At 39.2% G+C, this 27971-nt stretch overlaps 1 protein-coding gene across 1 annotated transcript in view; it reads right to left on the bottom strand.

Moving 5' to 3' along the window:
* ryr1b (ryanodine receptor 1b (skeletal)) overlaps positions 1-27971 on the bottom strand; it is a 187908-nt gene that overhangs the window by 4810 nt on the left and 155127 nt on the right. Inside the window, exons 87-106 of the mRNA XM_061972366.1 lie at positions 22456-22536; positions 18428-18516; positions 15070-15198; positions 14897-15001; positions 14110-14191; positions 12743-14049; positions 11278-11360; positions 11035-11215; positions 10885-10971; positions 7587-7844; positions 7395-7525; positions 5346-5388; positions 5137-5270; positions 3402-3462; positions 3195-3341; positions 1089-1223; positions 866-1022; positions 617-681; positions 450-550; positions 327-378 (exon numbers count right to left, since the gene is read on the bottom strand). Of these exons, the coding sequence (XP_061828350.1) occupies positions 327-378; positions 450-550; positions 617-681; positions 866-1022; positions 1089-1223; positions 3195-3341; positions 3402-3462; positions 5137-5270; positions 5346-5388; positions 7395-7525; positions 7587-7844; positions 10885-10971; positions 11035-11215; positions 11278-11360; positions 12743-14049; positions 14110-14191; positions 14897-15001; positions 15070-15198; positions 18428-18516; positions 22456-22536 (3428 nt within the window). The remainder of the gene's footprint in view (positions 1-326; positions 379-449; positions 551-616; positions 682-865; positions 1023-1088; positions 1224-3194; positions 3342-3401; positions 3463-5136; positions 5271-5345; positions 5389-7394; positions 7526-7586; positions 7845-10884; positions 10972-11034; positions 11216-11277; positions 11361-12742; positions 14050-14109; positions 14192-14896; positions 15002-15069; positions 15199-18427; positions 18517-22455; positions 22537-27971) is intronic.

Raw genomic sequence — 27971 nt, 5'->3', positions numbered from 1 at the left:
AATGTACAAGTTACACCTTTTGAATGCAATTACTGAAATAAATCAAGTTTTTCAAAATATTCTAATTTACTGGCTTTTACCTGTATATATATATATATACAGTATATATAAATAAATATATAAAAATATGTACAATTTTCCAGGGACCCGAAACCAAACTTGAGGGGGGCCCTAAAGGTTAAAAAAAATCCATATATTGTATTGGTTTTGAAAATGAAAAATACCAAAATGGCCCCCGCAGTTTTAATTTTGGGCTGTGCAACCCTCAGTTGAACAGTGTGGCCAGTTCTGCATTAGAAGACAACAAGTGAGGTAGGTTGGCTGACCTGTCCAGTGTGCTCCGTTTCATCCTTGTTGATGAGATACATCAGGAAGAACCTGCAAGACAAGCATGAGGGCAAACACTATAGTCCAGCACAGTTCCAACAGGGTCAGAGTGCAACCCTCACATGTAGTTGGCCAAGTTGTGCTCCTCCAAGGTGTGCGTCTCAAAGCCGTGTGGCGTGGTGTCAAAGTAGTCGCTCCCGATCCCACAGATGAAGCACTTGGTCTGCAGGAGGAAAACTCATGAAAGATGGAGGAGACGTGATTACTGCCCTGTGTCTGATGACCTCACCTCCATGTCCTCCCGGACCTGCTCCTGCTGGTCCCTCAGCTCTCCAAAGGCGTCGATGATCAAACCTGGAGAATCAAAGTGCACAACAAGGTGGATGCCAAGTAGGACACAACCAGTCAGATTTTTGTGTAAGTAAGAGTCCCCTCAAGTATCATGGAGGTACTTTCTACACCCCCGTGGTGCAGTAAAAAAAATGAGGAGTGCCAGCCGTGTTTTAGAGATGTCCTAAAGAACAGAGCGTGTTCCTACCTTGAATGATGGCCAGCAGGATGACGATGACAAAGAAGAAGAAGGTGATGTCAAAGACCACCCGGTAGAGCTCGTACTCGTCCCCGGCCGGGTCCTCGATTTCGTCCCCTATGCCACCGCCGGCTCGCACGCCCACGTACATGTGGAACAGGTAGCACTGTGGGGGGGCGAGAAGTCTTTACGCCGCCCCTTTCCGCCCCGACTCTACCGCGCCCGCACCCACCGTCATCATGTCGTCGCACTTCATGTCAGGCTCGTCCTCGTCCTCGCTCATGTTGTAGAACTTGCGGAAGAAGTTGAAGGCCACCACGGTGTAGAGGTACACCACCACGGCCAGCAGACCCACCGTCATCATCAGCTGTGAGGAACACAAACAAGTCGTCCAATTGCATGGGGAACCTCCGTTTACAAACCCCTCTGTCTGCTTTATGAACTTTTAGATCGCCCCAAATATAATTTTGTGTCCTGCTGGCGACCATTTTGTGCCTGCTCGCATTGAAGAGATTGAGGAAGCCGGCGTCAAACCGCAGCAAGTTTTTAGTTGTGATGAGAACTGACTTTTGCCAAAGCAGAGGAAAAGATGACATTTTGTTCAGCGGCGCCTCTTCCAAGAGCACACTTACACACACCTTTCCCCCGAATTTTTTCTTCTTTCGACATTTGCCGATGTTCATTTGACTTTTCAAAAATGTTTATTATTATAATAAAGAGTGTTTGCTCGGAGCACATTAATGGTGCTCGCAAGTATGGAAGAATTGACGAAGCGGGCTTTGAACTATGGCAAGTTTTTTTATATATTTTTATAAACATTTGCTACTGGATTTTTGACATACACAGTCTAGAAATACTATTAACATGTCAAATGTTTTTTTTTTTATTCGTCAAACAAGAGACCTACAAAAATTGTATAAAGAATAAAATTAAAATAAGCTCCACTGCAAGTTTTACCGTATTTTTCGGACTACAAGTCGACGTTTTTTTCATAGTTTTGCCGTGGGTGCGACGTATACTCCGGAGCGACTTATGTGTGAAATATTGTAAAATATCAAATAATATTATTTATCTCATTCGTGTGAGCGACGTAGAAAATGTCCGCAATCGTCACACACACGTCAGCAATCGTCACTCACACGGCAACCAATAAGAATTCGGCGGGGGGGCGGGTCATGGCAGAAGTGCATTGTGGGCCATGATATGCTAACTGCTATATGCTATACGCTACTGCCGGAGCTATTAAAATGGATCACATCAACAATCGCGGTAACTTATAAAAACTGAGAAGGACTGAACTAAAATGGCATCGAAAAGGAAATCATATACTGCAGATTACAAGCTGGATGTAGTGAAATATGCTGCAGAGAACAGCAATCGAGCAGCAGAAAGGAAGGACGCTAGCGGGGCGCATACCAGAGGCGAGGAAGAAGATTTCATCGGATTTAGCGATCGGGAGTGACAGATTGTTTGGTAAACGTATAGCATGTTCTATATGTTATAGTTATTTGAATGACTCTTACCATAATATGTTACGTTAACATACCAGGCACCTTCTCAGTTGGTTATGTATGCCTCATATAACGTACACTTATTCAGCCTGTTGTTCACTATTCTTTATTTATTTTAAATTGCCTTTCAAATGTCTATTCTTGGTGTTGGCTTTTATCAAATACATTTCCCCAAAAAATGCGAATTATACTCCAGTGCGACGTATATATGTTTTTTTCCTTCTTTATTGTACATTTTCGGCCGATGCGACGTATACTCCGGAGCGACTTATAGTCCGAAAAATACGGTAATTGTAATGAGATTGGACGTTTTTAGAAAAATATGCCGAAGAAGACTTCTTCCAAGAACGAACCAACGAACCAACCAACGAATGAACCGACCAACCAACGAATGAACCGACCAACCAAACAACCAACCAACCAACGTTGGACCTTTCTCGTCAGCTCCCTTTTTGCTCATGTAAGTGAATTTGACTTTTTCAAATGTTAATTATTATAGCAATATGGTTGTTCAAGTTAAGGATTTGTGTGATTCCTGGTCGTTGGTAGAGCAGCGCGTACAGGACAGTTGAGCTTGTCGTTGTTGTAATGACATACATATGATATACAGTACTGTATATAAATTCATATTGTGTTCAAAGTGTACAAACCGTCATTAAAATATGGACTTTTGTCCAGGCTGGAACCCATTATTCACATTTACATTGTTTCTTATGGAGAAATGTGCTTCATTATACAAACTTTTCAATTAATGAACCCTGTTCAAGAACGGATTAAGATGGTAAATGGAGGTTCCGCTGTACGAGGCGTGGTTACAGCGTTCACACCTGCTTGCCGTTGTGCGTGACGGAGGACAGGATGGTGCGCAGGGTCTTCACGCCCATGGCGATGTCCAGCAGGTGAGCGGCAAAGAAGAAGTTGTTGTAGTGTCCCAGCAAAGACATGAGCATGTACCAGACCAGGTACAGGAAGGTCTGCAAGGAAGAGAAAACAAGTCAACTTCATGTTTGCCAAAATGAGGCAATGAAACTCACGCTGTCCGTGAACACCACACCAAACTTCCATATCTGGTACTTGATGTCGATGGATGTTACCCTGCAGGAAGGAGACATGTTTGTGTGTGATGTTCTTACTTGTGGGGAAGGTTCATGTGTGGACATAAAAATACAGAATGTGGGAATTACAATATTAACTATGAACAATAAAACACTGAATATTTAAAATATATCGACAATGCTCCTCTACTTCCCAGACTACTTGATGGACATATTTTATAATCCAGCAAGAGCAAGATGTAACAAAATAAAAATATCACGGTGGCAGAAATCTGCCTCCGTCTGACACTCGCTACCAGGATTTTATGCTCGGTAAACAAGCCCCGCCCACATAAAGCAGACCTTCGTATGTCAGTCAAAAGTGCAGACTATAACCATTGGAATCATTTCTATAGTTTGAAAATACCCAGCGGGCTGCATTGAAATGTTAATGATGTTGTATTATGCCAAGACAGCCCCGTTAACTGCCTGTTTTATGCTGTTTTGTAAGACCCCTGACTTCAAACTTGTCGCCTCATTGGCTGCTCCTGAGACAGGATCGATTGCTTTAGTCTTAATTTAGCAGAAGTGAGTCTTGTTTTTTTTTTTTTTCAACACTGAATTATTATACACTGATTTTGTTTTACACACGAAAAAATGTTCTCAAAATTTTTCAGCACTGATTTTTTTTTTTACACACAATTTTTTCGCAAAACTTTTCAGCAATGATTTTTTTTTTACACTCAATTTTTCAATATTTTTATACACTGAATTTTCTTTACACACTGAATTTTTTCTCTCAATATCTTTCTGCACTGATTTTTTTACATTTAATTTTTTATACTAAATTTTTCAGCAATTAATTTTTTTAACAATTTTTCAGCCCTGATTTTTTTAAACTGAATTTTTCAGCACTGAACTTTTATACACTTAATTTTTTTACACAGTATTTTCAGCAGTGATTTTTTTTTTTACACTAAAGTTTTCAGCACTGATTTTTTTTTTACACTGAATATTTTTACACTCAATTTTTCAGCATTGATTTTTTTACACTCAATTTTTCAGCACTGAATTTTTATACACAGAATTTTTCAGCACAAATTTTTTTTTTTACACAATTTTTATACACTGAATTTTTTTTCTCAAAACTTTTCTGCACTGATTTTTTTACACTTAATTTTTTAATACTAAATGTTTCAGCAATTAATTTTTTTTACACAAAATTTTTCAGCATAGATTTTTTTTTTACACTAAATATTTATACACTGAATTTTCATTATACACTGAATTTTGTTTCTCTAAATTTTTCGGCACTGATTTTTTTTTTACACTCAATTTTTCAGCACTGACTTATTATACACTCAACTTTTTTTTTTACATAAAGATTTTCAGCACTGATTTTTTTTTACACTGAAATGTTTGTACACTTAATTTTTATACACTGAATTTTCTTTACACACTGAATTTTGCTTCTCTAAATTTTTCATCACTGATTTTTTTGTACACTGAATTGTTTTACACTAAATATTTGTACACTTAATTTTTTTACACTAAATTTTTCAGCACTGAAATATTTTACACTGAATTTTTCAGCACTGATTTTTTACACTGAATTTTTTTTTTTACACAATTTTTCAGCACTGAATTTTTTTACATTGAATCTTTATTAATGAAATCATCAGCATAATATGATGTAAAAAAGTATTCACAAAATTCAACACAAAGTGCAACATACCAGCTGAAGACAGAGTTGTCAGGTTCGGGCTTCTTATCGTGCGTCATGGCGCTGACATCCAGAGAGGCCAAATCCATGCCCAGCAGCTCTGCGATCCTCTCTCTGCCGTAGATGTCACCGTATTTGTCCAACACCTGCACAGCAGGCACATACAGAGACATGAGGAGCCAACTTACACCTGCAGGGCTCCTAAGAACTGAAGATCTCACCTTTCTCTTCACAAACTTGTCCCAGTAGTTGTTAGGGAAACTTCTGCAGGGACAGAAAAAAAATATGGTGATTTATGTTCTTTTGCAACAGACTTTATCAAAAGTTGAAGAGTTTAAAGCTTATTTTATGAACAACATTGAATCAACTTGTCATTTTATGAATTCCTTATCAATGTTTTAGGTCAGTGGTGTCCAAAATTGCGGCCTGCCAGTCTCTTAATTTGGCCCGCGAGACATCATCAATTCAACAAGCATCGCACCGCAGACTGATTTAAAATTAATCTTAAATACCGGGCAGCCTCAGAAAGCTACATATATGCTGCCATCTTGTGGACAATGTGAGTAAATCAGATCAATGACCACTGAAAGTGCTTTCAATTAATAGCACAGCATGTATTTATATTACACAATCTGAACAACATTCCCTAGTCATGGTGCAAAAAAAAACCTTGAGAGAGATCTGTAGCACTTATTTTTGTTGGTAAATGAGTCGATGAGGGATTATCATCACACTTCAACGTCTCTAACATGTAAATGTTGCCTCTTTTCTACAGCAGGTCAGCATTGAAACAGGAAGTAGGTCAAAAAGCTGTGCACTACAAAACGGGCTCATTGTAGCCATTGATGCTCACTTCTTCATTCTGATTAAAAAACAAATAGTTGTATTAATTTTGTTTTGTAGGTTAAAATGTTTTATAAACTGTGCTCCTAAGTTAATTTTGCTGGTCAATTTTAATTCATTATTATTATTTAATTTAATGTTTCAGTATAAAATGGTTCAAGTTGGTCTAAAAATGTTTATGATTTAATAAGGATTCCATTTTTTTTGTTTCAGGCAAATTGTTGCACTTTAAGTATTTTTTGTTACAGACTACTTGTTGAAAGTTGATCATATTTCTGTATTTAAAAAAAAATTCTATAATGTTAATAAGAAAACAAAGGTGTACTTATAACAATTTTATTGGACAAAATGTTTTCTTCATAATAGAGAATCACTGCATTAGTCTAAGTTAGCATTACTAAATCTATCTTTGGTTCCCCACATAAAGGAAGAAAACAAATTATGAATGGGTATAGAATCCGGGTAAATACTGCCATGCTTTTATTTTGAAGGTTATTTTGCACTAAACAGGAAGACATCGTGGGCATATTTTACTCGTTGTTTAGCGATAACGAGGAAGCTAACAATACAATATATGTCGACACAAACAGTTATGTAGACCAAAGTGCTCGAGCATGTTACGTAGATTTCACAATAAAACGCTGGACCGGGACATGAGTGAGATCCACTGCACACACACTGAGCTGCAGTTATGTGCCAGCAAGTACCCAAGTAATACAAACACATTATAACTTGCTCAAACCCACCTTGACACCTCACAGAGTAACATTATGAACTTTGACCGCACGCCATCTCTTTAATACGCCATCTTACGTAGTAACGTTATTAACTTTAAACACACGCCATCTCTTTAATACGCCATCTTACGTAGTAACGTTATTAATTTTAAACACACGCCATCTTTTTAATACGCAATCTTACGTAGTAACGTTATTAACTTTGAACACACGCCATCTTACGTAGTAACGTTAACTTTGAATGCACGCCATCTTACATAGTAACGTTATGAACTTTGAACGCACGCCGTCTCTTTAATACACCATCTTACGTAGTAACGTAATTAACTTTGAACGCACGCCATCTTACGTAGTAATGGTATGAACTTTGAACGCACGCCATCTTACGTAGTAACGTTATGAACTTTGAACGCACGCCATCTTACGTAGTGAAGTTATGAACTTTGAACGCACGCCATCTTACGTAGTAACGTTATGAACTTTGAACGCAGGCCGTCTCTTTAATACGCCATCTTACGTAGTAACGTAATTAACTTTGAACGCACGCCATCTTACGTAGTAACGTTATGAACTTTGAACGCACGCCATCTTACGTAGCAACGTTACGAACTTTGAACGCACGCCATCTTATGTAGTAAAGTTATAAACTTTGAATGCACGCCATTTTACGTAGTAACGTTATGAACTTACGGAGTGTTTAGCACCAATCTGTCCCACTGGCCCTTGATGTCGTCGTCTTCGGGCTGCTCAGTCACGTAGACGCCGTCAAACTCCAGCTTTCTGGCCAGCTCCTTCTCCCTCTTGAAGATGACCAGAGGAACCTGGAGAGACACTAAAGTGTGTGAGAGCCACCAGAGGACAAAAGGGAAGTTTGGAGGTCACCTTGAGGCAGTTGTAGCCGATGATGCAGAGGAAGGAGATGATGGTGTGGACAATGCTCAGGAACTTCAACGCCGGCTGCATGTATCCCGTGCTCTCTTCCAGGAAGAAGTACATGGGACCTTGGTCGTCGTCCTCGTCTTCGCCGTTGTCTTCAAAGCCGGATCCTTCCTCATCCGCGCCAGAGCCTTCGAACAGTCCTGAGCCCTCGAACAGACCGGAGCCTTCAGAGTCGTCCTCGCCTGGTGGACTGACAGACACCTGAGGAGAAAAGACACCTTTGACTGGTGCTGAATGGACTTAAAATGATGTTTGATCCCACTGGGCCACCATAGTAAGGACACGTCCCAATGGTACTCCTGGTCTTAGCCCCTCCCCCTCGATGCAATCCTTTGCTACTCCACGTAAATATCGTCATGTTTTGAATGCGGTTTTTACTTTAAAATGACTCGTTATAACAAGCTAGCTCACACGAATGTAGCTAGTAAACTACATAAATGATTAGATGGCTATTTTACTTATAGAATGTATTTTCTCCATGTTTAAAATGTTTTTTTATTTCATTTTAGAATAGCTGGTTATAACTAGCAAGTTAACGCAACTGTAGATAGTAAACTACAAATCAGACGAGCAGCAAACAGACTTCACTAGGGTTTACTGTACTACACTTCATAATTGATTAGATGGCTATTCTACTTTCAGAATTTACATTAGCCATGTTTAAAGTGTTGTTTTAATCCTAAAATGGTCATACAAGCTTGCTAACGCGGCTGTAGCTAGTACACAAAAATGTCAGATGAGCAGCAAACAGACTTTAGTACAGTTTACTACATTACATAAATGATTAAACGGCTATTCTACTTTCGGAATTTACATTAGCCATGTTTAAAGTGTTGTTTTTATCTAAAAATCGTCATACAAGCTAGCTAACGTGATTGTAACGAGTAGACTACAATTTCAAAAACAGACTTGACTACTTTCATAAATGATTAGGTGGCTATTCTACGTTCGGAATTTAGATTATCCATGTATAAAATATAGTTGCGTTATATAGCTGGTTATAATGAGCTAGCTAATGCGGCTGTAGCCATAGACATCTTATAAGTAGACGCAGCATCGAGCGCTACTGCCTACTGGCGCTGACGAGACGCGGGGCCGCCATCTTGGAGTGGTGATCCGCTCCACTCTGTACAACTCATTTGGCAGGAGCAATGAACTGTCAGCACATTTAATTCATCTTACCTCACTGAATACCACTGATTTTCACACGTTTTTTAGTCATACGTGGAGCTATGATAAAGGACACATGTTTTATTATTCATAGTTTGCTTAACAGTAATAGAATATTCTTATATGCTATAAGTAACAAGACGTCCGAGATCAAAACTGGGAATATAATCCCAGAGAAGGGGGAAAAAAATGGTCAGCTATTTTTAAGTTGAAGAAACAATATGATTAGGTTATATATACACATGCGTATATCCTACATAAACAATGTATAAATACATTAGATATCTATATATCTTATAAACTGTATCTCTGTTGCTACAGCAGCAGAAAGTGTATTCTGTCTTGACACTTTGTATTGATATTTTGTATTACATTCTTCCCTTAAATGATAATGTTTACAGTGATTGTTTTGTATGTATTTTTTATGTATGTCGCTTTGGATAAAAGCGTCTGCCAAATACTTAAACATAAACATATATAAACACCTGAAAGTCTTTATATCAGCTAAAACCACCAACCTGTTTCACTGGATCCAGAATAAAACCAAATTCTGTCTTACAATCATTTATTTCAACTTTATGTTATTCAAGTATAACATTTTTAAATGTAATTAATTTCATTGACAAGCAATTCTATTATGGTCATACTCTTGTTTGCTAGCGGCTACGATTTCAGTACTATTGAAGATCTTTGCTCCTTCTTGACTCTGTCGTAATATTGTTTTCACAAAATAGAACCAATAGTGCGTCAATGTTAAATCTTACTTGTGAAAAGTAATCCCCTGATTCCTATTTTCAACAGTCCGCTCATTTGAGCAGGAAAACGCTAAACTGTCAGTTTAGGCTCCTCATCACCACTTCAAGATGGCGGCCGAATTTCTCGCGTCACAGCAGCCAATGCTGCGTTTACTTATAAGATGTCTATGGCTGTAGCTAGTAAACTACAAATCAGACTAGCAGCAAACAGACTTGACAGTTTACTACATTTCATAAATGATTAGATGGCTATTCTACTTTCAGAATTTACATTAGCCATGTTTAGAGTCTTGTAATTCCTATTTTTTGAAATTGCTAGCTATAATTAGCTCGCTGAAGCAGCTGTAGCTAATAAACTACGATGTCAAACTAGCAGCGAACAGGCTTCTGTTTCGAGGGGCAATATATATATATATATATATATATATACATATATATATACATACACACACATATATACATACACATATATATATATATATATATATATATATATATATATATATATATATATATATATATATATATATATATATATATATATATCATACATTCATTTGATTATAATAATAAGAGAATGTTGTCTGTCTATCTGTGTTGGTCCTGCGATGAGGTGGGGACTTGTCCAGGGTGTACCCCGCCTTCCGCCCGAATGCAGCTGAGATAGGCTCCAGCACCCCCCGCGACCCCGAAAGGGACAAGCGGTAGAAAATGGATGGATGGATGGAGATTGAACTTGTTATTTAGTCAGGTTTGGGACAGGTGTGCTGCTGGTGTAGCCACAGTGTGCACATCTGATGTTGCTCACATGGGCTCCACTGAAAGCTCAGGGGGTTTTTGCGTTTGCTCACACATGAAAAATTAGAGGGAACATTGGCTGTATGTATACTTTTGACCCAGCAGATTTGCTCACATTTTCATTAGACCCATAATAAATTCATAAAAAAACATAACTTCATGAAAGATTTTTGTGACCAACAAGTATGTGCTCCAATCACTCTATCACAAAAAAATAAGAGTTGTAGAAATGATTGGAAACTCAAGACAGCCATGACATTATGTTCTTCACAAGTGTATGTACACTTTTGACCACGACTGTATATATAAAATTCTCCATAAATACAGTACCAAGTTGTTTACAAGGTAAATCTGCATTCTTCTCCTCCTGGCTTTGTAGCCTCCAAAGTAGAGCATCATAATGTCTACATAAGTGTGAAGTGGAGGTAGGAACCTTTTGGCAGATGTTCTAAGGTTCCTCGTCACAGGTTCTGCATGGGTAAACAAATCCTGAGATGTTTGATAAAGAAAAAGCAAACCTTGTAGAAGAGCAGGATGAAGTTGAGGGCGAAGGCGATGAAGAGGGCCAGGAAGCGCAGGTTGTAGAAGTTTCTGGAAAGGTAGTTCTAGAAGGAGAGACAGAAGTGGAGGTCCATGGTCTGCACAGGAAGTCATTCTCTCATACTCACCATGAATTTCACCCTCTGAACCTCCAGCTCGTTCCACAGCTCGAAGCCTTCCTCTAGCGGCTTCTTCTCCTTCTTGGCCTTCATCTTCACAGTCTTCTCCTCCATCTCTTCGGGTTCTTCCTCCTTCACCTCGGGCTCTGGCTCGGGCTTCGCCTTCTCAGTCTTCTCACGGTTCTCCGTGCTGGGGAGGTGACCAAAAAAGTGTTAAAGTGAAGTAGACGGGTGGACCTTTTCACTACTCACTCTGCCTTCTCTGTCTCTGGAGCTGCTTCTTCTTCAGCAGGTTCCACATGTTCTTTCTCTTCTGGTCCGTCTGCACCATCCAACTGTTTGTCATCACATTATTGACCACAGCGTTAAGACAAGTGATAGACTTCTCTTACACCACAGGTGTCACACTCATCACTTCATGTGGCCTGCCACATTATTCAATGTGGTTTGTCACATCATTTAAAGTGAACTGCCACATCATTCAATGTGGTCTTCCACATCATTCAAAGTGGTTCGCCCCATCATTTAATGTGGCCTGCCTCATTATTCAATGTGGTCCACCACATCATTCAATGTGTGACGTTGTTCAATGTGGTCTTTCAATACGGTCCGCAATATCATTAAAGTGGCCCGTCAAGCCATTTAATGTGGTCCGCCATATCATTTAACGTGACCCACCAAGTCATTTAATGTGGTACGCCACATCATTTAATGTGGTACGCCACATCATTTAAAAGGCCCAACAAGTCTTTTAATGTGGCCCACCACGTCATTCAATGTGGTCTTTCACATAATTTAAAGTCGTCCGCCACATAATTTAAAGTGAACTGCCACATCATTCAATGTGGTCTTCCACATCATGCAAAGTGGTTCGCCACATCATTTAATGTGGCCTGCCTCATTATTCAATGTGGTCCTCCACATCATTTAATGTGGTCCACCACAACATTTAATGTGGTCCTCCACATCATTCAATGTGGTCCTCCACATCATTCAATGTGGTCCGCCACGTCATTCAATGTGGTCCGCCACGTCATTCAATGTGGTCCGCCACCTCATTTAATGTGGTCCGCCACCTCATGTAATGTGGTCCGCCACCTCATTTAATGTGGTCCGCCACCTCATTTAATGTGGTCTTTCAATACGGTCCACCAAATCATTAAAGTGGCCCGTCAAGTCATTTAATGTGGTCCACAACGTCATTTAACGTGGTCCACCACATCATTCAATGTAGTCCGCCACCTCATTTAATGTGGTCCGCCACATCATTTAATGTGGTCCGCCACATTGTTCAATGTGGTCTTTCAATACGGTCCGCCATATCAATAAATTGGCCCGTCAGGTCATTTAATATGGTCCGCCAAGTCATTTAATGTGGTCCACCACATCATTCAAAGTGATCCTCCACATTATTTTGTGGCCCACCACGTCATTCAATGTGGCTTCCCACTTTATTCAATTTGGTTTGTCTCATCATTTATTGTGGCCCGTTACGTTATCCAATGTGATCTTCAACATCATTTAATGTGGTCTGCCACATCATTCAATGTGGTCCGCCACATTTAATGTGGCTTGCCATATCATTTAACGTGGCTTGCCTTTTCATTTAAGTGGCCCGCCTCCACATCATTACAGTGGCCCTCTGAGGGCTGCCATAATTGGGACGTGGCCCTCAATGAACTGGAGTTTGACACACCGTGTGAGACAAACTGCTTACCAACTTCCTCTTCAGCAGCGGCGTGCCTTCTGGAGTGGGAGGTTCTTCTGGCGTGGTCTCTCCAAAGTCTCCAAGTCCTCCAGGAGTATTGAAACCAGGCAGGCGTCCACCTTCCCTCTCCTCGCCGTCCTCCTCTTCCTCCTCCCCGCCTCCCACGTCCAAAAGGTCTGCGGCGCCGTCCGAGTCCTGAACCTCCCCGGCCCCAGGCTCAGGCGGCAGGTCCCCGTGGACTTCGTCCTGCGTGGGGTCCGGCATGCTGGCGAGAATCTCTGTCACCGTCATCTTCTTGGCGCCCTCCACCAAGCCCCCGCCAAAGAGCGCCTTCCAAATGAGCGTGAAGAAGCCCTTGCAGACGCTGTAGATGAAGACCAGGATGCCCATGAGGACCGTGTAGACCAAGGTGACCAGGCCCACCACCATCTCCTTCACCGTCATCTTCCGGAGTTTGCGGTAGCGCCGCCGCAGGTTCCGGAAAGTGAACATGTTGAAGAAGTTGATTACGCTGGTCAGGAAGTCGGCGAAGGCCGAGGCGGACTCCGGGGCTGGTGCTTCTCCGTTGCCTTCCTCCCCGTCTCCAGAGTCCTCCTCCTCCTCCTCCTCCTCTTCCTCATCGTCGTCCTCCTCCTCTGCGCCGTCCCCCTCGGGCTCCGAGATGGAGGCAGCGATGTTCATTTCAAAGATGGTGTCCTCGCAGAAGTTGACAAAGAGCTCCATTTTCTCGCTCTCCCCGCCCTCGTTGACCACGTCGAAGATGAACTGCCGCTTGGACTCCCGGACCTGCGGCATCTCCCACTGGTTGCGGTTGGCCTCGCTGATCTCGAAGTAGATGCGCTCGATCTTGCGGCTGGCGCCCATGATCTCGATGCGGCCCAGAAAGGGGCGGAAGTAGTTGAGGACGCTCTCGGCCTGCTCCAGGAAGTTCTGCAGGCGCGTGTCGTGAGGAACGTGCTCGGACAGGTTGGTGAGGAGCACGGCGATGTTGAAGCCGATGTCCTTGGCCGGCTCCTGGAAGCGGTCGGCAAACTCCTCGAAGTTGATCATCTCGTTCTCGTCGGCCTCCGAGCAGGAAAGGAGGAACTGGATTTCCGAGGGCGAGTACTGCTTCTGGCTGTCCATGGCCTTGGAGAAGTCCTTCTTGGAGATGAGCCCGCGGGGGTCGGTCACGTAGTCGCGGAAGGCGTCGGACGCCACGATGTCCTTCAGCTTGAGGAACATGTCGAAGAACTTCAGGATCATCTCCACGTTGCTGGAGGACTCCACCAGCATGTCCACCATCTGCCTGGCGATGGTGCCGTTGACCACGTTTCCTGGAAGCAAAGGCGGTTTTGAAGGACACCAGAGCGAGGAGACTCTGACGTCTCACTGACCTTCCAGCAGGGACAGGAGCATCACCACCATGTCCTTCTGAAGGTCCAACAGCTCCTTCAGCAGCCCGATTTGGCTCGAGTCCTGCAGAGAAGCCCAGACAAAATAAAACGAGTAGTAGAAAGAAAATTTTCCCCCAGAGGGAGAAGTTGTTGAGAACATTGAGAGACCGACCTCACAAGAATGATCTTGGGGTTTGCATTTTTTAAGAAGAAAATCATATTTTATTATATATATATATATATATATATATATATATATGCATATTATATATATATATATTTATATATCATATTATATATATATATATATATATATATATGTGTGAGTGTGTATATATATATACATACACACACACACAATATATATATATGTATATATATATATATATATATATATATGTGTGTGTGTGTGTGTGTGTGTGTGTGTGTATATATATATATATATATATATATATATATATATATATATATATATATATATATATATATGTGTATATATATATATATGTGTAAATATATATATATATATATATATATATATATAATGTGTGTGTGCGCGTATATATATATATATATATATATATATATATATATATATATATATATATATATATATATATATATATATATATATATATATATATATATATATATATATATATATACATATATATATATGGATACTAGGGGGCATGTCTCTGCCCCCAAACCTCCATGTTTGCGAGCCACAGTGTCCCTGAATGCAGCACAAAGACAAAATGGCGAGAGGAGACACAGGTGGTCCTACCTGAGCGAGTTTCATCATCATGTGAGCAAAGACGTGCAGGAAGCCCACCACGGCGTCCCACAACCTGCTGTGGGCCAGAGACTGCTGGTTGCCTGTGCACGGACCCTGACGGACACACACGGTACAGGTTTGAACGCCGCTCTTTTTCCCAGGCGGCGTCAGAAGTCTCCTACCTGGATGTACTCAGTCAGGCTGTTGAAGACCTGCTTGGCCACGGTCATGGCTTTGGAGAAGTTCCTCTTGCCCGGCTCGTCCATGATGTCCTTTCCCGAGTAGTACCAGTAGAAGTCGCTGATGGACTCCTGCACAACAACAATGGGCCATCTCAACAATCATCATCCTTTCTCACGCACTTTTCATCAAACTAAGTTCCAAAGTTGGAGGACACATCAAAAATTCCACTTTGAAATATTTTGAGGAAAATATTGCATATTTTGTGCCATAAAAAATCCATAAAAACATTAAAAAAAACTTAACGAATAGATCTGAAGTTGATCTAAAGACTTAAGCGTTAAAAGTTTTTTTTAAAAATCTTCCAATTATATGACTCCTGAGAGACAAAAAGCAAGAGAAAACACCCAGTAAAACAGGGGTGTCCAAAGTGCGGCCCGGGGGCCATTTGTGGCAGGTAGCTAATTTTTTAAGGGCCCACAGAACATTTTAAAAATACTAGATGTTGGAGCCTATCTATATTATTTATTTATTAATTGTTTTGACAATGAAATCAAATAATGCCAATGATGATGTTGATGAATTATTGGATGTTTTAGATGAATTGTGATTGACTGATTGTTTTCAGCTGATCACACTCCTCCTGGTGAGCCACTCCCTCCTCCTATAATTAAGAAGACAGGACAGCTGAGTGCTCCTTTTTGTCTATCACGTTGAAGGAGTGAGGAGTGAAACAGTTTATTTACCACTAAATAAGTTATTTTGATTATTATGAAGTCAACCACGGAGAATATTTTTTGTTTGTGAAAATAAATTATGATCATTTGGAATCTCGACATATCTCCGCGAGTGCTTATTAAGGAATTTAGTGAGTCAAATACCTCCTCCTCAGGACTACTCTGCTATCTTTATTTTTATTTATTAACGCAAGAGTAGCCGTAACACTAATAAAAATATACCGTATTTTTCGGACTATAAGTCGCAGTTTTTTTCATACTTTGGCCGGGCTCCAGTGCGATTTATATATGTTTTTTTTCCTTCTTTATTATGCATTTTCGGCAGGTGCGACTTATACTCCGGTGCGACTTATACTCCAAAAAATACGGTATATATATGTTAAAAAGTGTAATAAAAGAGCAAACAGGTGAAATGTAACGTGAAAACGTTGCAATGTTGACTCTAATAACACAAAGCTGCCATGTTTTTTTCTCTAAAACTCCTTAAAAAATAATAATCAAAATCAATGTTTTAAGATGATAAAAAATTCGACTTTTAAATATTTTTGACGAAAATATCGCATATTTTGTGCCATAAAAAAAAACCATGAAAACGTTTAAAAAAACTTTACAGATATATCTGAAGTTGATCTAGAGACTTAATGTTAAAAGTAAAAAAAAAAGACAAAAAGCAGGGGGAAAACACTTATTTAAACAGGGGGAACATTTTAAAAATATTAATAAAAAATTAAAATATTAAAAAGTGTAATAAAAGAGCAAACAGGTGAAATGTAACCAGAAAAAGTTGCAATGTTGACTAATAACAAAAAGCTGCCATGTTTTTTTTCCCTTAAAACTGTCATTGCTTAAAAAAGAATAATGGATCAAAATCAATGTTTCAAGGTGATCTATTCAAAGCTTCAATTCAAATTCAAAAATTCCACTTTGCAATATTTTTGAGGAAAATATTGCATATTTTGTGCCATAAAAAAACAAAGTTGTATTTGACAAAAAGGCATAAAACATAAAAAAAAACGTTGATCTGAAGTTGATTTAGAGACTTAAGCGTTAAAAGTTTTTAAAAGAATCTTCCAACCATATGACTCCTGAGAGACAAAAAGCAGGGGAAATACACCTATTAAAACAGGGGTGTCCAAAGTGCAGCATTTGCAGCAGGTAGCTAACTGCTTAAGGGCATTTAAAAAATACTAATAATTAAAAAACTTTTTTTTCTCAATAATACAAAGTGTAATAAAAGTGCAAACTGGTGAAAGGTAACGAGAAAAAGTTGCAATGTTGACTCTAATAAAACAAAGCTGTTTTTTTTTATTTAATACTGTTGCTCAAAAAATTAAAATTAAAATCTATGTTATGAATTATTGACCTATTTAAGGCTCCAATTACTTTACATCAAATATTCCATTTTGAAATATTTGAGGAAATGATTGCATATTTTGTGTTTGGTGTGGGAAAAAAGTTTTCTTTGACAAAAAGGGCATAAAACAAATAAATTGTAAAAAAAACAAAAACAAAAAAAAACATAAAAACTAATAACGGATAGATCTGATATGGATCTAATGACTTTAGTGTTGAAAATAAAAAATAAAATAAAAAAAGCATTACTTATTTTGAACACTTTCATGAGTTGGATTCTTTTGGATTAGCAAGTTTTTTTAACTGTCATTGCTCAAAAAATAATGAATCAAAATCAATGTTATGAATTATAGACATATTTAGGAATCCAATTACTTATATTAAATATTCTACTTTGACATTTTTTGGGGGGGGAAACATTATAGTTTGAGTTTTTGAAATAAAAACTGGGTTTTCTTTGACAAAAAGAGCATAAAACCAATTAAAATAAAAATCATAATCGACATAAATCCGATATTGATCGAGGGACTTTAGTGTTGAAAGTAAAAAATGTGTATATATTTAACACTTAACACCCTTTTGGATTCCCAAGAATTTGAGTGAGATTTATTTTGTTCAATTTTCATTGCTCAAAAAATAATAAATCAAAATCAATGTTATTATGAATTATTGACATATTTAAGGCTCCAAATACGTCACATCAAATATTCCACTTTTAAAATGTTTTTGTTATGACATAAAACATAAAAACAATAACTTGATATAGAGCTGATGTTGATCTAGATCAGGGGTGTCCAAACTATTTCCACTGAGGGCCACACACTGAAAAATCAAAGGATAATTTTCATTTTCAAAACCAATACTATAGATGTTTGTTTACTTTTATGGCCCCCCTCAACACTTCAATCTCTAGTTTAACTTCTGAGCTATCTGTCCATATGAAATTTATGCCCCTTTTGATTAAAAAACAATGTTTTGTATGTAAATCACACAAAATATGCAATATTTTCCCCCTGAAAATGTTCCAAGTGGAATATTTGATTTGAAGTAATTGGAACCTTCAATAGCTCATAACAACATTGTTTTCGACTTCTTATTTTATTTTTTCACACTAAAACTCTCAGGGATCCAAAAGGGTCCCACTCATTAAAGTGTTAGAAATAAGTCATACTTTTTTTTTTTCTTTCAACGCTTAAATGTCAAAATGGCCCCCACATGCTTTGATTTTCCAGTGTGTGGCCCTCAGTGGAAATGGTTTGTTGTCACTCACCTGGAGTCTCAGCAGGTAGTCCACGGTGCAGATGATGACATTGATGGTGGTGGTGCTGCCCGTCTGAGTCCTCAGGTAGTTCTGGAAGTCTAAAGGCACCAACAGGTGTGCACAGGTGGAGAGGAGGTAGGGCACAGGTGTCAAACTATTTGTGGGCCACTATATAACTTTATCTGACCTGCCAATCTATATATTGTGGCCCACTTTGTCATTTTAGGTTGTTTGTCACAATATGTTTTGTGGCCCGCCACATAATTTATGTGTTTGTCCATGTTATTTTATGTGTTTGTCCATGTCATTTTATGTTTGTCCATGTTATTTTATGTGTTTATCCATGTCATTTTATGTGTTTGTCCATGTTATTTTATGTGTTTGTCCATGTTATTTTATGTGTTTATCCATGTCATTTTATGTGTTTGTCCATGTTATTTTATGTGTTTGTCCATGTCATTTTATGTTTGTCCATGTTATTTTATGTGTTTATCCATGTCATTTTATGTGTTTGTCCATGTTATTTTATGTGTTTGTCCATGTTATTTTATGTTTGTCCATGTCATTTTATGTGTTTGTCCATGTTATTTTATGTGTTTCTCCATGTCATTTTATGTGTTTCTCCATGTCATTTTATGTGTTTGTCCATGTCATTTTATGTGTTTGTCCATGTCATTTTATGTGTTTGTCCATGTCATTTTATGTGTTTGTCCATGTCATTTTATGTGTTTGTCCATGTTATTTTATGTGTTTCTCCATGTCATTTTATGTGTTTCTCCATGTCATTTTATGTGTTTGTCCATGTCATTTTATGTGTTTGTCCATGTCATTTTATGTGTTTGTCCATGTCATTTTATGTGTTTGTCCATGTTATTTTATGTGTTTATCCATGTCATTTTATGTTTGTCCATGTTATTTTATGTGTTTGTCCATGTTATTTTATGTGTTTGTCCATGTCATTTTATGTTTGTCCATGTCATTTTATGTTTGTCCATGTTATTTTATGTGTTTCTCCATGTCATTTCATGTGTTTGTCCATGTTATTTTATGTATTTGTCCATGTCATTTTATGTGTTTCTCCATGTTATTTTATGTGTTTCTCCATGTCATTTTATGTGTTTGTCCATGTTATTTCATGTTTGTCCATGTCATTTTATGTGTTTCTCCATGTTATTTTATGGGTTTGTCCATGTTATTTGATGTGTTTGTCCATATTATTTTATGTGTTTGTCCATGTTATTTTATGTGGGCCGCCACTTCATTTAACATCACGCACCACATCATATTTTACTGGCCCACCACATTATTTTACGTGGCTTGCTACGCCATTTTGTTTGCTTGGCCACACCATTTAATGTGGCCCACCACATACTGTAATTGTATCTGGTTTGCTACTTTATTTCATGCGGCCCATTTGATCTCTTCTGACATGTTATTTTACGTGGCTGAGCGGATAAAACGGCACCATTTAACATCACCTACTCCACATCATTTTATCTGGTTTGCCACTTTAATTGAAGCAGACTGCCACGTCATGTATGTGTCCTGCAAAAGGCTGGAAATGAAAAAGCTCTTTTTGGCTAAGTGTAAGGGTGTAAGGGTACACAAACATTTCGGTTCGAACCTCGGTTTTGAGGTCACGGTTCGGTTAATTTTCGGTACAGTAAGAAAACAACAAAATATAAATTTTTTGGTTATTTATTCACCAAATTTGTAAATTATGGCTTTATCCTTTTAACATTGGCAAAACACTATAATAATTGTGCCCAAAAATAGAAATAGCTGTGTGTGTGATGGATGTGAGCCACCACTAGGCTGATCAGTGCAACAGCAGGCAGTCATGAATGCTAAGCATAACAATAACATACATATACACACAGGGTCCATTGCCAGGGTTCATGTGGTCAACATATATCAAATAAAAACTAAATAAGATAAGGCTTAGAATGGTTTCTTAACAAAACCTTTCTACATATAAAGTGCTTTTTTTGATTGATTGATTGAGACTTTTATTAGTAGATTGCACAGTACAGTACATATTTCGTACAATTGACCACTAAATGGTAACACCCCAATAAGTTTTTCAACTTGTTTAAGTCGGGGTCCACTTAAATCAACATTAAACTGCCTCAAATTGTTGCTCAGAATAAATAAAATGACAAAACTTTTCTTCTACACATAAAAAGTGCAACATTAAACAGTTTCAAGTCAACTCAGCCTCAGATTAACTTTTCGTTCCCCCCCAGCCTTTAACCCTGGTGACTTTCACTCAATCCTCTTGTTTATCCACATTTTCTGCAGAAAGAGCAGACCTGCTTGCAGTTACAATGTCTCCAGGTAGTCCCTGGCTAACTTGGCAGTAAGAGGATATATGGGCACATTGTTCTTCCACCATAGAAGTGGGTTAAAATCTAGTTTTTAATGCAATATGGTCTTAAATCTGCTGCTATAAAAACATTTGTTATTGCTTTAGCCCTGCCTGACTCGCCGAGGAGAAGCGGCTTAAATGCGGTGGGGAGCTGTTTGCTCGTCATTTTCTTCGTTGAAGCGATGTTCACTTGGGGTGGTGACGCTTCAAATGGGTTAGCATGTTTGACGTGTTGTCAGAAGCATACCCTACTGCTGCTGAACAATGTCGGCAAACATCCATCCTCCATTGTTGTATCGCAGCACAAAGCCGAAGTGTTCCCAAACGGGAGATCTTAACGAGGCAGGAGGGTCTTCCAGCTCTGGCTTTTACATGTTGTCCCAGCCCGGTCGCTGCTAGCATGCCGTGTGTTGTGCTTCGGTGTGCATTGTTTACACAACTTAACATGTCCGTGTGGAAGCTCGTTCGGTACACCTCCGAACCGAACCGAAACCCCCGTACCGAAACGGTTTAATACAAATACACGTACTGTTACACCCTTAGCTAAATGCATTTGGTTTTTGACATTTGACAGAGAAAACCTGAATATTTATTACATTTGAGGCAACATATTCTGCAATTAGGTTTATTTTACTAAGTGTAAAATACTGTACTGTATTTTATTTGTTGCACTGTAAATGTGTGCCCCTTTTCTTAAGCCTGTAGAGCACCGGGCTTGTTTTTAAATGTGCTCTAAACTTAACTGAATATTATCTGATCATGCAACAAAATATTTGAAGCATTTTTTTTTTTGTCACCCTGATGATGCTTTTAAGGCATACTTGCCAACCCTCCCGAATTTTCCGGGAGACTCCTGAAATTCAGCGCCTCTCCCGAAAACCTCCCGGGACAAATATTCTCCCGAAAATCTCCCGATTTTCAGCCGTGCGGACCTGAGTGAGGACAGCCTTTTTTCCCGACGGGAGGACAACAGGGTGACAAGAACTAAATCATCCAGACTAGAGATAAATTGTATTATGTTTATCTTACCTAAAAATATATATTTATTAATAAAAAAAATTTTTTTAAATAATCACATTTTTACTATATTTTGCTAAAAACATCAAAATTAATTGTATTTTTATTTGTATTTTTTCTGACTCCTTATTACATCCAACCATAGAATTATACATTAAAATAAACAATTAAAATAAATAATTAATTTTAAATTATCATAATAATTCATTTAAAATGACCATATTTAATTATTAAAATAATTGCTTGTTTATCAACAACTTTAGCATTTTATTCATTACATTTCGAAGCTCTCAGAAGCCAAGTTATGTTATATTCCTTAAGATTTATTTATGCAAGTTTGAAGTATCAATTATCTAAACAGTTTTGTTTGCATATTTTCAGGATGTGGATGTAGATATATATATATATATATATATATATATAGCTGTCAATATACTCCTCCCCTCCTAACCACGCCCCGCCCTACCCCCGACCACGCCCCCACCACCTCCCGAAATCGGAGGTCTCAAGGTTGGCAAGTATGTTTTAAAGTGTCTCATACCTCAATCTGAATACAATAATAACGAGGCTCCTTTACATTTATATTCATATATAATTACTTTCTCAAGCGGGCAACCGTAATCGCAATAAAAAGGAAGGAGTGGCCCCTCACCGTTGTTGTGGCCCTCACACAGCAGCTGCAGGAAGCGGAAGAGGTCGCAGGTGAACTCATCGTCCGCCATCACCTTCTCATCTGAAGGGAGGAAAGACAGTTGATGTTGAGTGTGGATCGAGGTCAAACACAAACACGGGAGCTATTAGTGTGTTAGTATTCCACTTCTTGAGCAGAATTAAGACAAATGTTTCCCACAATGCCTTGCAGCAGCGTAGAAGCGGCACACACAATAATGAGGCGATGAAACAATTTAGACAACTTGAGGACAGATCTACTCAACTGTAAAAGATGCCAGGTCCATTCCCAACATGCTCAGATTGAAACCGCTGTCAGACTGCCGACTACCACTTTGCACTCCTAAATGAATAATAAACATCTGCAGGCGCTTTGGCTCAATTGACATTGACTGTATTTCTAAAATATATTTGTTATTGTTAGAATAATTGTTTCTAAATTATCACAAAAACTTTGTATTACATTGAGACCTTTGTCCTTTGGAAACAGCCGTGGCCATGTGGTCGGGGAGGGTCCAAAATAAAAGAACGAGGCATGCAATCTTTTGGCAGAGCGTGCTGGGATACTGTGCAAGGGTACAGTGTCCAGGCGTTTCTCCTCAATTGAGTCCAAATGGAATTCTGTCTCTGTTTAATTCTTTGCCTCTTGTCTTGTTTAATAGATGTCATCGGTGTTTGAACCTGACAGTTATACACTTAAAAGCCTTAAAAAATACAACAATGTCCCAAAAAGGGGACTGGCATGGAGACCTAGCCAGCCGTGCGGTCCTCAAACGAACGTTTCCTGTCATGAGGCTTCAATCAATCAATCAATGTTTATTTATATGGCCCTAAATCACAAGTGTCTCAAAGGGCTGCACAAGCCACAACAACATCCTCGGTACAGAGCCCACATAAGGACAAGGAAAAACTCACCCCGGTGGGACGTCGATGTGAATGACTATGAGAAACCTTGGAGAGGACCCCCCCTCTCTAGGGGAGACCGAAAGCAATGGATGTCGAGTGGGTCTGACATAATATTGTGAAAGTCCAGTCCACAGTGGATCCAACACATCAGCGAAAGTCCAGTCCGCAGTGGATCCAACACAACAGTGAGAGTCCAGTCCATAGTGGGGCCAGCAGGAGACCATCTCGAGCGGAGACGGGTCAGCAGCGCAGAGATGTCCCCAACCGATGCTTCGTAATAGGCTTCATAATATCCACAATGACTGGTAAAATCATGGCATGATAACTTAAAAACAAAGACAACTTCAAAATTGTTTTTCTTCGTCTTACTTTGGAGAACTAGCACATTCTGAAAATGTACAGATTACCAATAATCCTCTTGGCAAAACACTTCAAGTTTGTTGAAAGTTCTGAGGAAAAAATTGGTGCAGTTTCAAACCCACCATGAAGAACAATCACCTTAGATGTACTCAGTGTATTAACAAAGCCATTAAACTTTAAGCACTTCCTGTCCAGGATTCTCATGTTGGCAGTCCACCACTGAAGACGTGTTTGGAAAAGCGACCACCACATTATTGACATCCGCAACTGCCACAACACATTCATTTAGCATCATTCAAAAATTACAATTATAAATTAATTCAAACAATTGTCAAAATGACACCATGACAGCTGAATTAAAAAGGTAGCATGACCACAAATGTGCCCAATGTCAACATGGTGGATTTAAGCACAAAATAAAAAAGAACAAATGTAGAAACAGACATTTTTACAATGGAGTTCAGGGTGCACATCGTGCAGTCAAACAATTACAAGCACTGCATTGAACTCTAACTGCAAAGATGGTCATGTTGACTTAAGTCTTTGCATCTTACTGTTTCGTTATTTTAGCTGTCGAGTGGATCATTTACCATAAAAGAAGGTATTGTGTGTCGCTACTGTATTAGTCTGCCGCCTGCCACAAAAGGAGCAGCTGATTACTTGCACCTGCGCTGATTGGAGAAGCAGCAGCCAATCCGGGGGGCGCTTGAAATCAGTGGAGATGTCATCAGGGATGTGTGACGTGGGTTACACTTGAATTGCTATTGTGACGTCCAGTGGACACATTTAGAACAGCAGTTTCTTTCATTAAAAACATTTTTATACTTAGCAAACTCATCTTGCGGGACGCGAACCGGATTAAAACTTGTTCGCTGCACAGTTGACACCACTGGTTTAAAACTTTTTAAAGTATTTTTCTTAAGAACGTAAAAATCCAATATTTTTTTTATGATTGATTTTATATTTGTTTCTAGACCTTTCTAAATATGCCCAAATCTGCACAGATTCAGGTAAATAAACAGTAGCCTAATGGGGCTCTAGACCAGGGATATTCAACCACATCATGCAGAGGGCCGCGGTCTCAGGAGCCCAAGATCTCACAGGCCTTACATCCAAATGTGGATGTCTTGTCAGAAAGTGCCTCTGCAGGTTATATTCCTTCAAGACTGCCTTTACTTAATTGCAAAGTGAACACGCCGGGTTTCACACTGCACTGTCAATAATATAATTATTCTGCCCTGGCAACTCGATTCCAGCGTGTGCAGATACAAACCCCGTTTCCATATGAATTGGGAAATTATGTCAGATGTAAATATAAACGGAATACAATGATTTGCAAATCATTTTCAACCCATATTCAGTTGAATATGCTACAAAGACAACATATTTGATGTTCAAACTGATCAACTTTTTTTTTTTTTTGCAAAAAATCATTAACTTTAGAATTTGATGCCAGCAACACGTGACAAAGAAGTTGGGAAAAGTGGCAATAAATACTGATAAAGTTGAGGAATGCTCATCAAACACTTATTTGGAACATCCCACAGGTGATCAGGCAAATTGGGAACAGGTGGGTGCCATGATTGGGTATAAAAGCAGATTCCATGAAATGGTCAGTCATTCACAAACAAGGATGGGGCGAGGGTCACCACTTTGTCAACAAATGCGTGAGCAAATTGTTGAACAGTTTAAGAAAAACCTTTCTCAACCAGCTATTGCAAGGAATGTAGGGATTTCACCATCTACGGTCCGTAATATCATCAACGGGTTCAGAGAATCTGGAGAAATCACTGCACGTAAGCAGCTAAGCCCGTGACCTTCAATCCCTCAGGCTGTACTGCATCAACAAGCGACATCAGTGTGTAAAGGATATCACCACATGGGCTCAGGAACACTTCAGAAAACCACTGTCAGTAACTACAGTTGGTCGCTACATCTGTAAGAGCAAGTTAAAACTCTCCTATGCAAGGCGAAAACCGTTTATCAACAACACCCAGAAACGCCGTCGGCTTCGCTGGGCCTGAGCTCATCTAATATGAACTGATACAAAGTGGAAAAGTGTTCTGTGGTCTGACGAGTCCACATTTCAAATTGTTTTTGTAAACTGTGGACGTCGTGTCCTCCGGACCAAAAAGGAAAAGAACCATCCGGATTGTTCTAGGCGCAAAGTTGAAAAGCCAGCATCTGTGATGGTATGGGGGTGTATTAGTGCCCAAGACATGGGTAACTTACACATCTGTGAAGGCGCCATTAATGCTGAAAGGTACATACAGGTTTTGGAGCAACATATGTTGCCATCCAAGCAACGTTACCATGGACGCCCCTGCTTATTTTAGCAAGACAATGCCAAGCCACGTGTTACATCAACGTGGTTTCATAGTAAAGGAGTGCGGGTACTAGACTGGCCTGCCTGTAGTCCAGACCTGTCTCCCATTGAAAATGTGTGGCACATTATGAAGCCTAAAATAGCACAACAGAGACCCCCGGGCTGTTGAACAACTTAAGCTGTACATCAAGCAAGAATGGTAAAGAATTCCACCTGAGAAGCTTAAAAAATGTGTCTCCTCAGTTCCCAAACATTTACTGAGTGTTGTTAAAAGGAAAGGCCATGTAACACAGTGGTGAACATGCCCTTTCCCAACTACTTTAGCACGTGTTGCAGCCATGAAATTCTAAGTTAATTATTATTTGCAAAAAAAAAAAAAAAAGTTTATGAGTTTGAACATCAAATATCTTGTCTTTGTAGTGCATTCAATTGAATATGGGTTGAAAGGGATTTGCAAATCATTGTATTCCGTTTATATTTACATCTAACACAATTTCCCAACTCATATGGAAACGGGGTTTGTAGTTAACAAACAGAAGTTTTTGTTAGATTGATGCTCCTACTTTTAAATAATTGTCCTTCCTTTGTTTTATTTATTTCCACCTTGTAAGACTGAAAATATGAACCTAAAATAAACAAAAAAGTATACCGTCCATGGTGAATTTTACATAAATAAAACAGAAGGTTTAGTGTTGATATATACACAATAGAAATGACACACCAGACATTGTATGTGACTTATCACTAGTAGTGTTGTCGCCCTTTACTGGTCAAAGTTAGCACTACATGTATTAAAGAGGCTTGAACGTGACTCTCAGACAAAACAGCACGACCACGAATACAAAATACATCACGAAGTCAGCAGTTTCGATACAAAACAAACTAAATACATTTATGCACAAATGATATCTACTTACAAATGTTTGACCACGTTTCGTTGATGTCTGCCATCTGGATAAATGTGTCCGTGGCTTAAAAGGTCCGCCAGGAAACAATTACTCGAGCCATAATTGATTTACGTGGACCCCGACTTAAACAAGTTGAAAAACGTATTTAGGTGTTACTAGTGATGGGTCCGGCAACACCGATGCATCGGCGCATGCGTCGAGCTCATAGAGCAAAACCCTGTGTCGGTGCGCGTACCGCTTTTAGAAAGTCACGTGACCGATCATGAGCTGTTTTGGTCACGTGACCGATACACGAACTGTGTCGCACTGACGCCTCCTCTGTGCCCTGTGAGCGGGTCTTTTCTACAGCCGGAGAAATAATAACTAAGAAGAGAAATCGTCTAAAATGTAATACGTCGGAAAAACTTTATTTTTTATTTTTTAATAAAAATGTGTAAAAAAATAAAATTAAAAAAATTCCCAGTCCACAATCATCCACAACACGTTCTCTTAGATTTCCATGTTATGATACATGTTCACATTATTTATTGACTGTATCTAAAAAAGATCCATCCATCCATCCATCCATCCATTTTCTACCGCTTATTCCCTTTGGGGTCGCGGGGGGCGCTGGAGCCTATCTCAGCTACAATCGGGCGGAAGGCGGGGTACACCCTGGACAAGTCGCCACCTCATCGCAGGGCCAACACAGATAGACAGACAACATTCACACTCACATCCACACACTAGGGCCAATTTAGTGTTGCCAATCAACTTATCCCCAGGTGCATGTCTTTGGAAGTGGGAGGAAGCCGGAGTACCCGGAGGGAACCCACGCAGTCACGGGGAGGACATGCAAACTCCACACAGAAAGATCCCGAGCCCGGGATTGAACCCAAGACTACTCAGGACCTTCGTATTGTGATACAAATATATTTTTATTTAAATGAAGATATGAAATAATCCTAAATGAAATACAATGACTTGGTTTATATTATTGTATATACTAGGGCAGGGGTC

The sequence above is a fragment of the Nerophis lumbriciformis genome, linkage group LG17, assembly GCF_033978685.3.
Source record: "Nerophis lumbriciformis linkage group LG17, RoL_Nlum_v2.1, whole genome shotgun sequence".
In the NCBI taxonomy this organism is placed as follows: domain Eukaryota; kingdom Metazoa; phylum Chordata; class Actinopteri; order Syngnathiformes; family Syngnathidae; genus Nerophis; species Nerophis lumbriciformis.
Note: the sequence above shows the minus strand (reverse complement) of the source record. Positions and strands in the feature narration are given on the sequence as shown.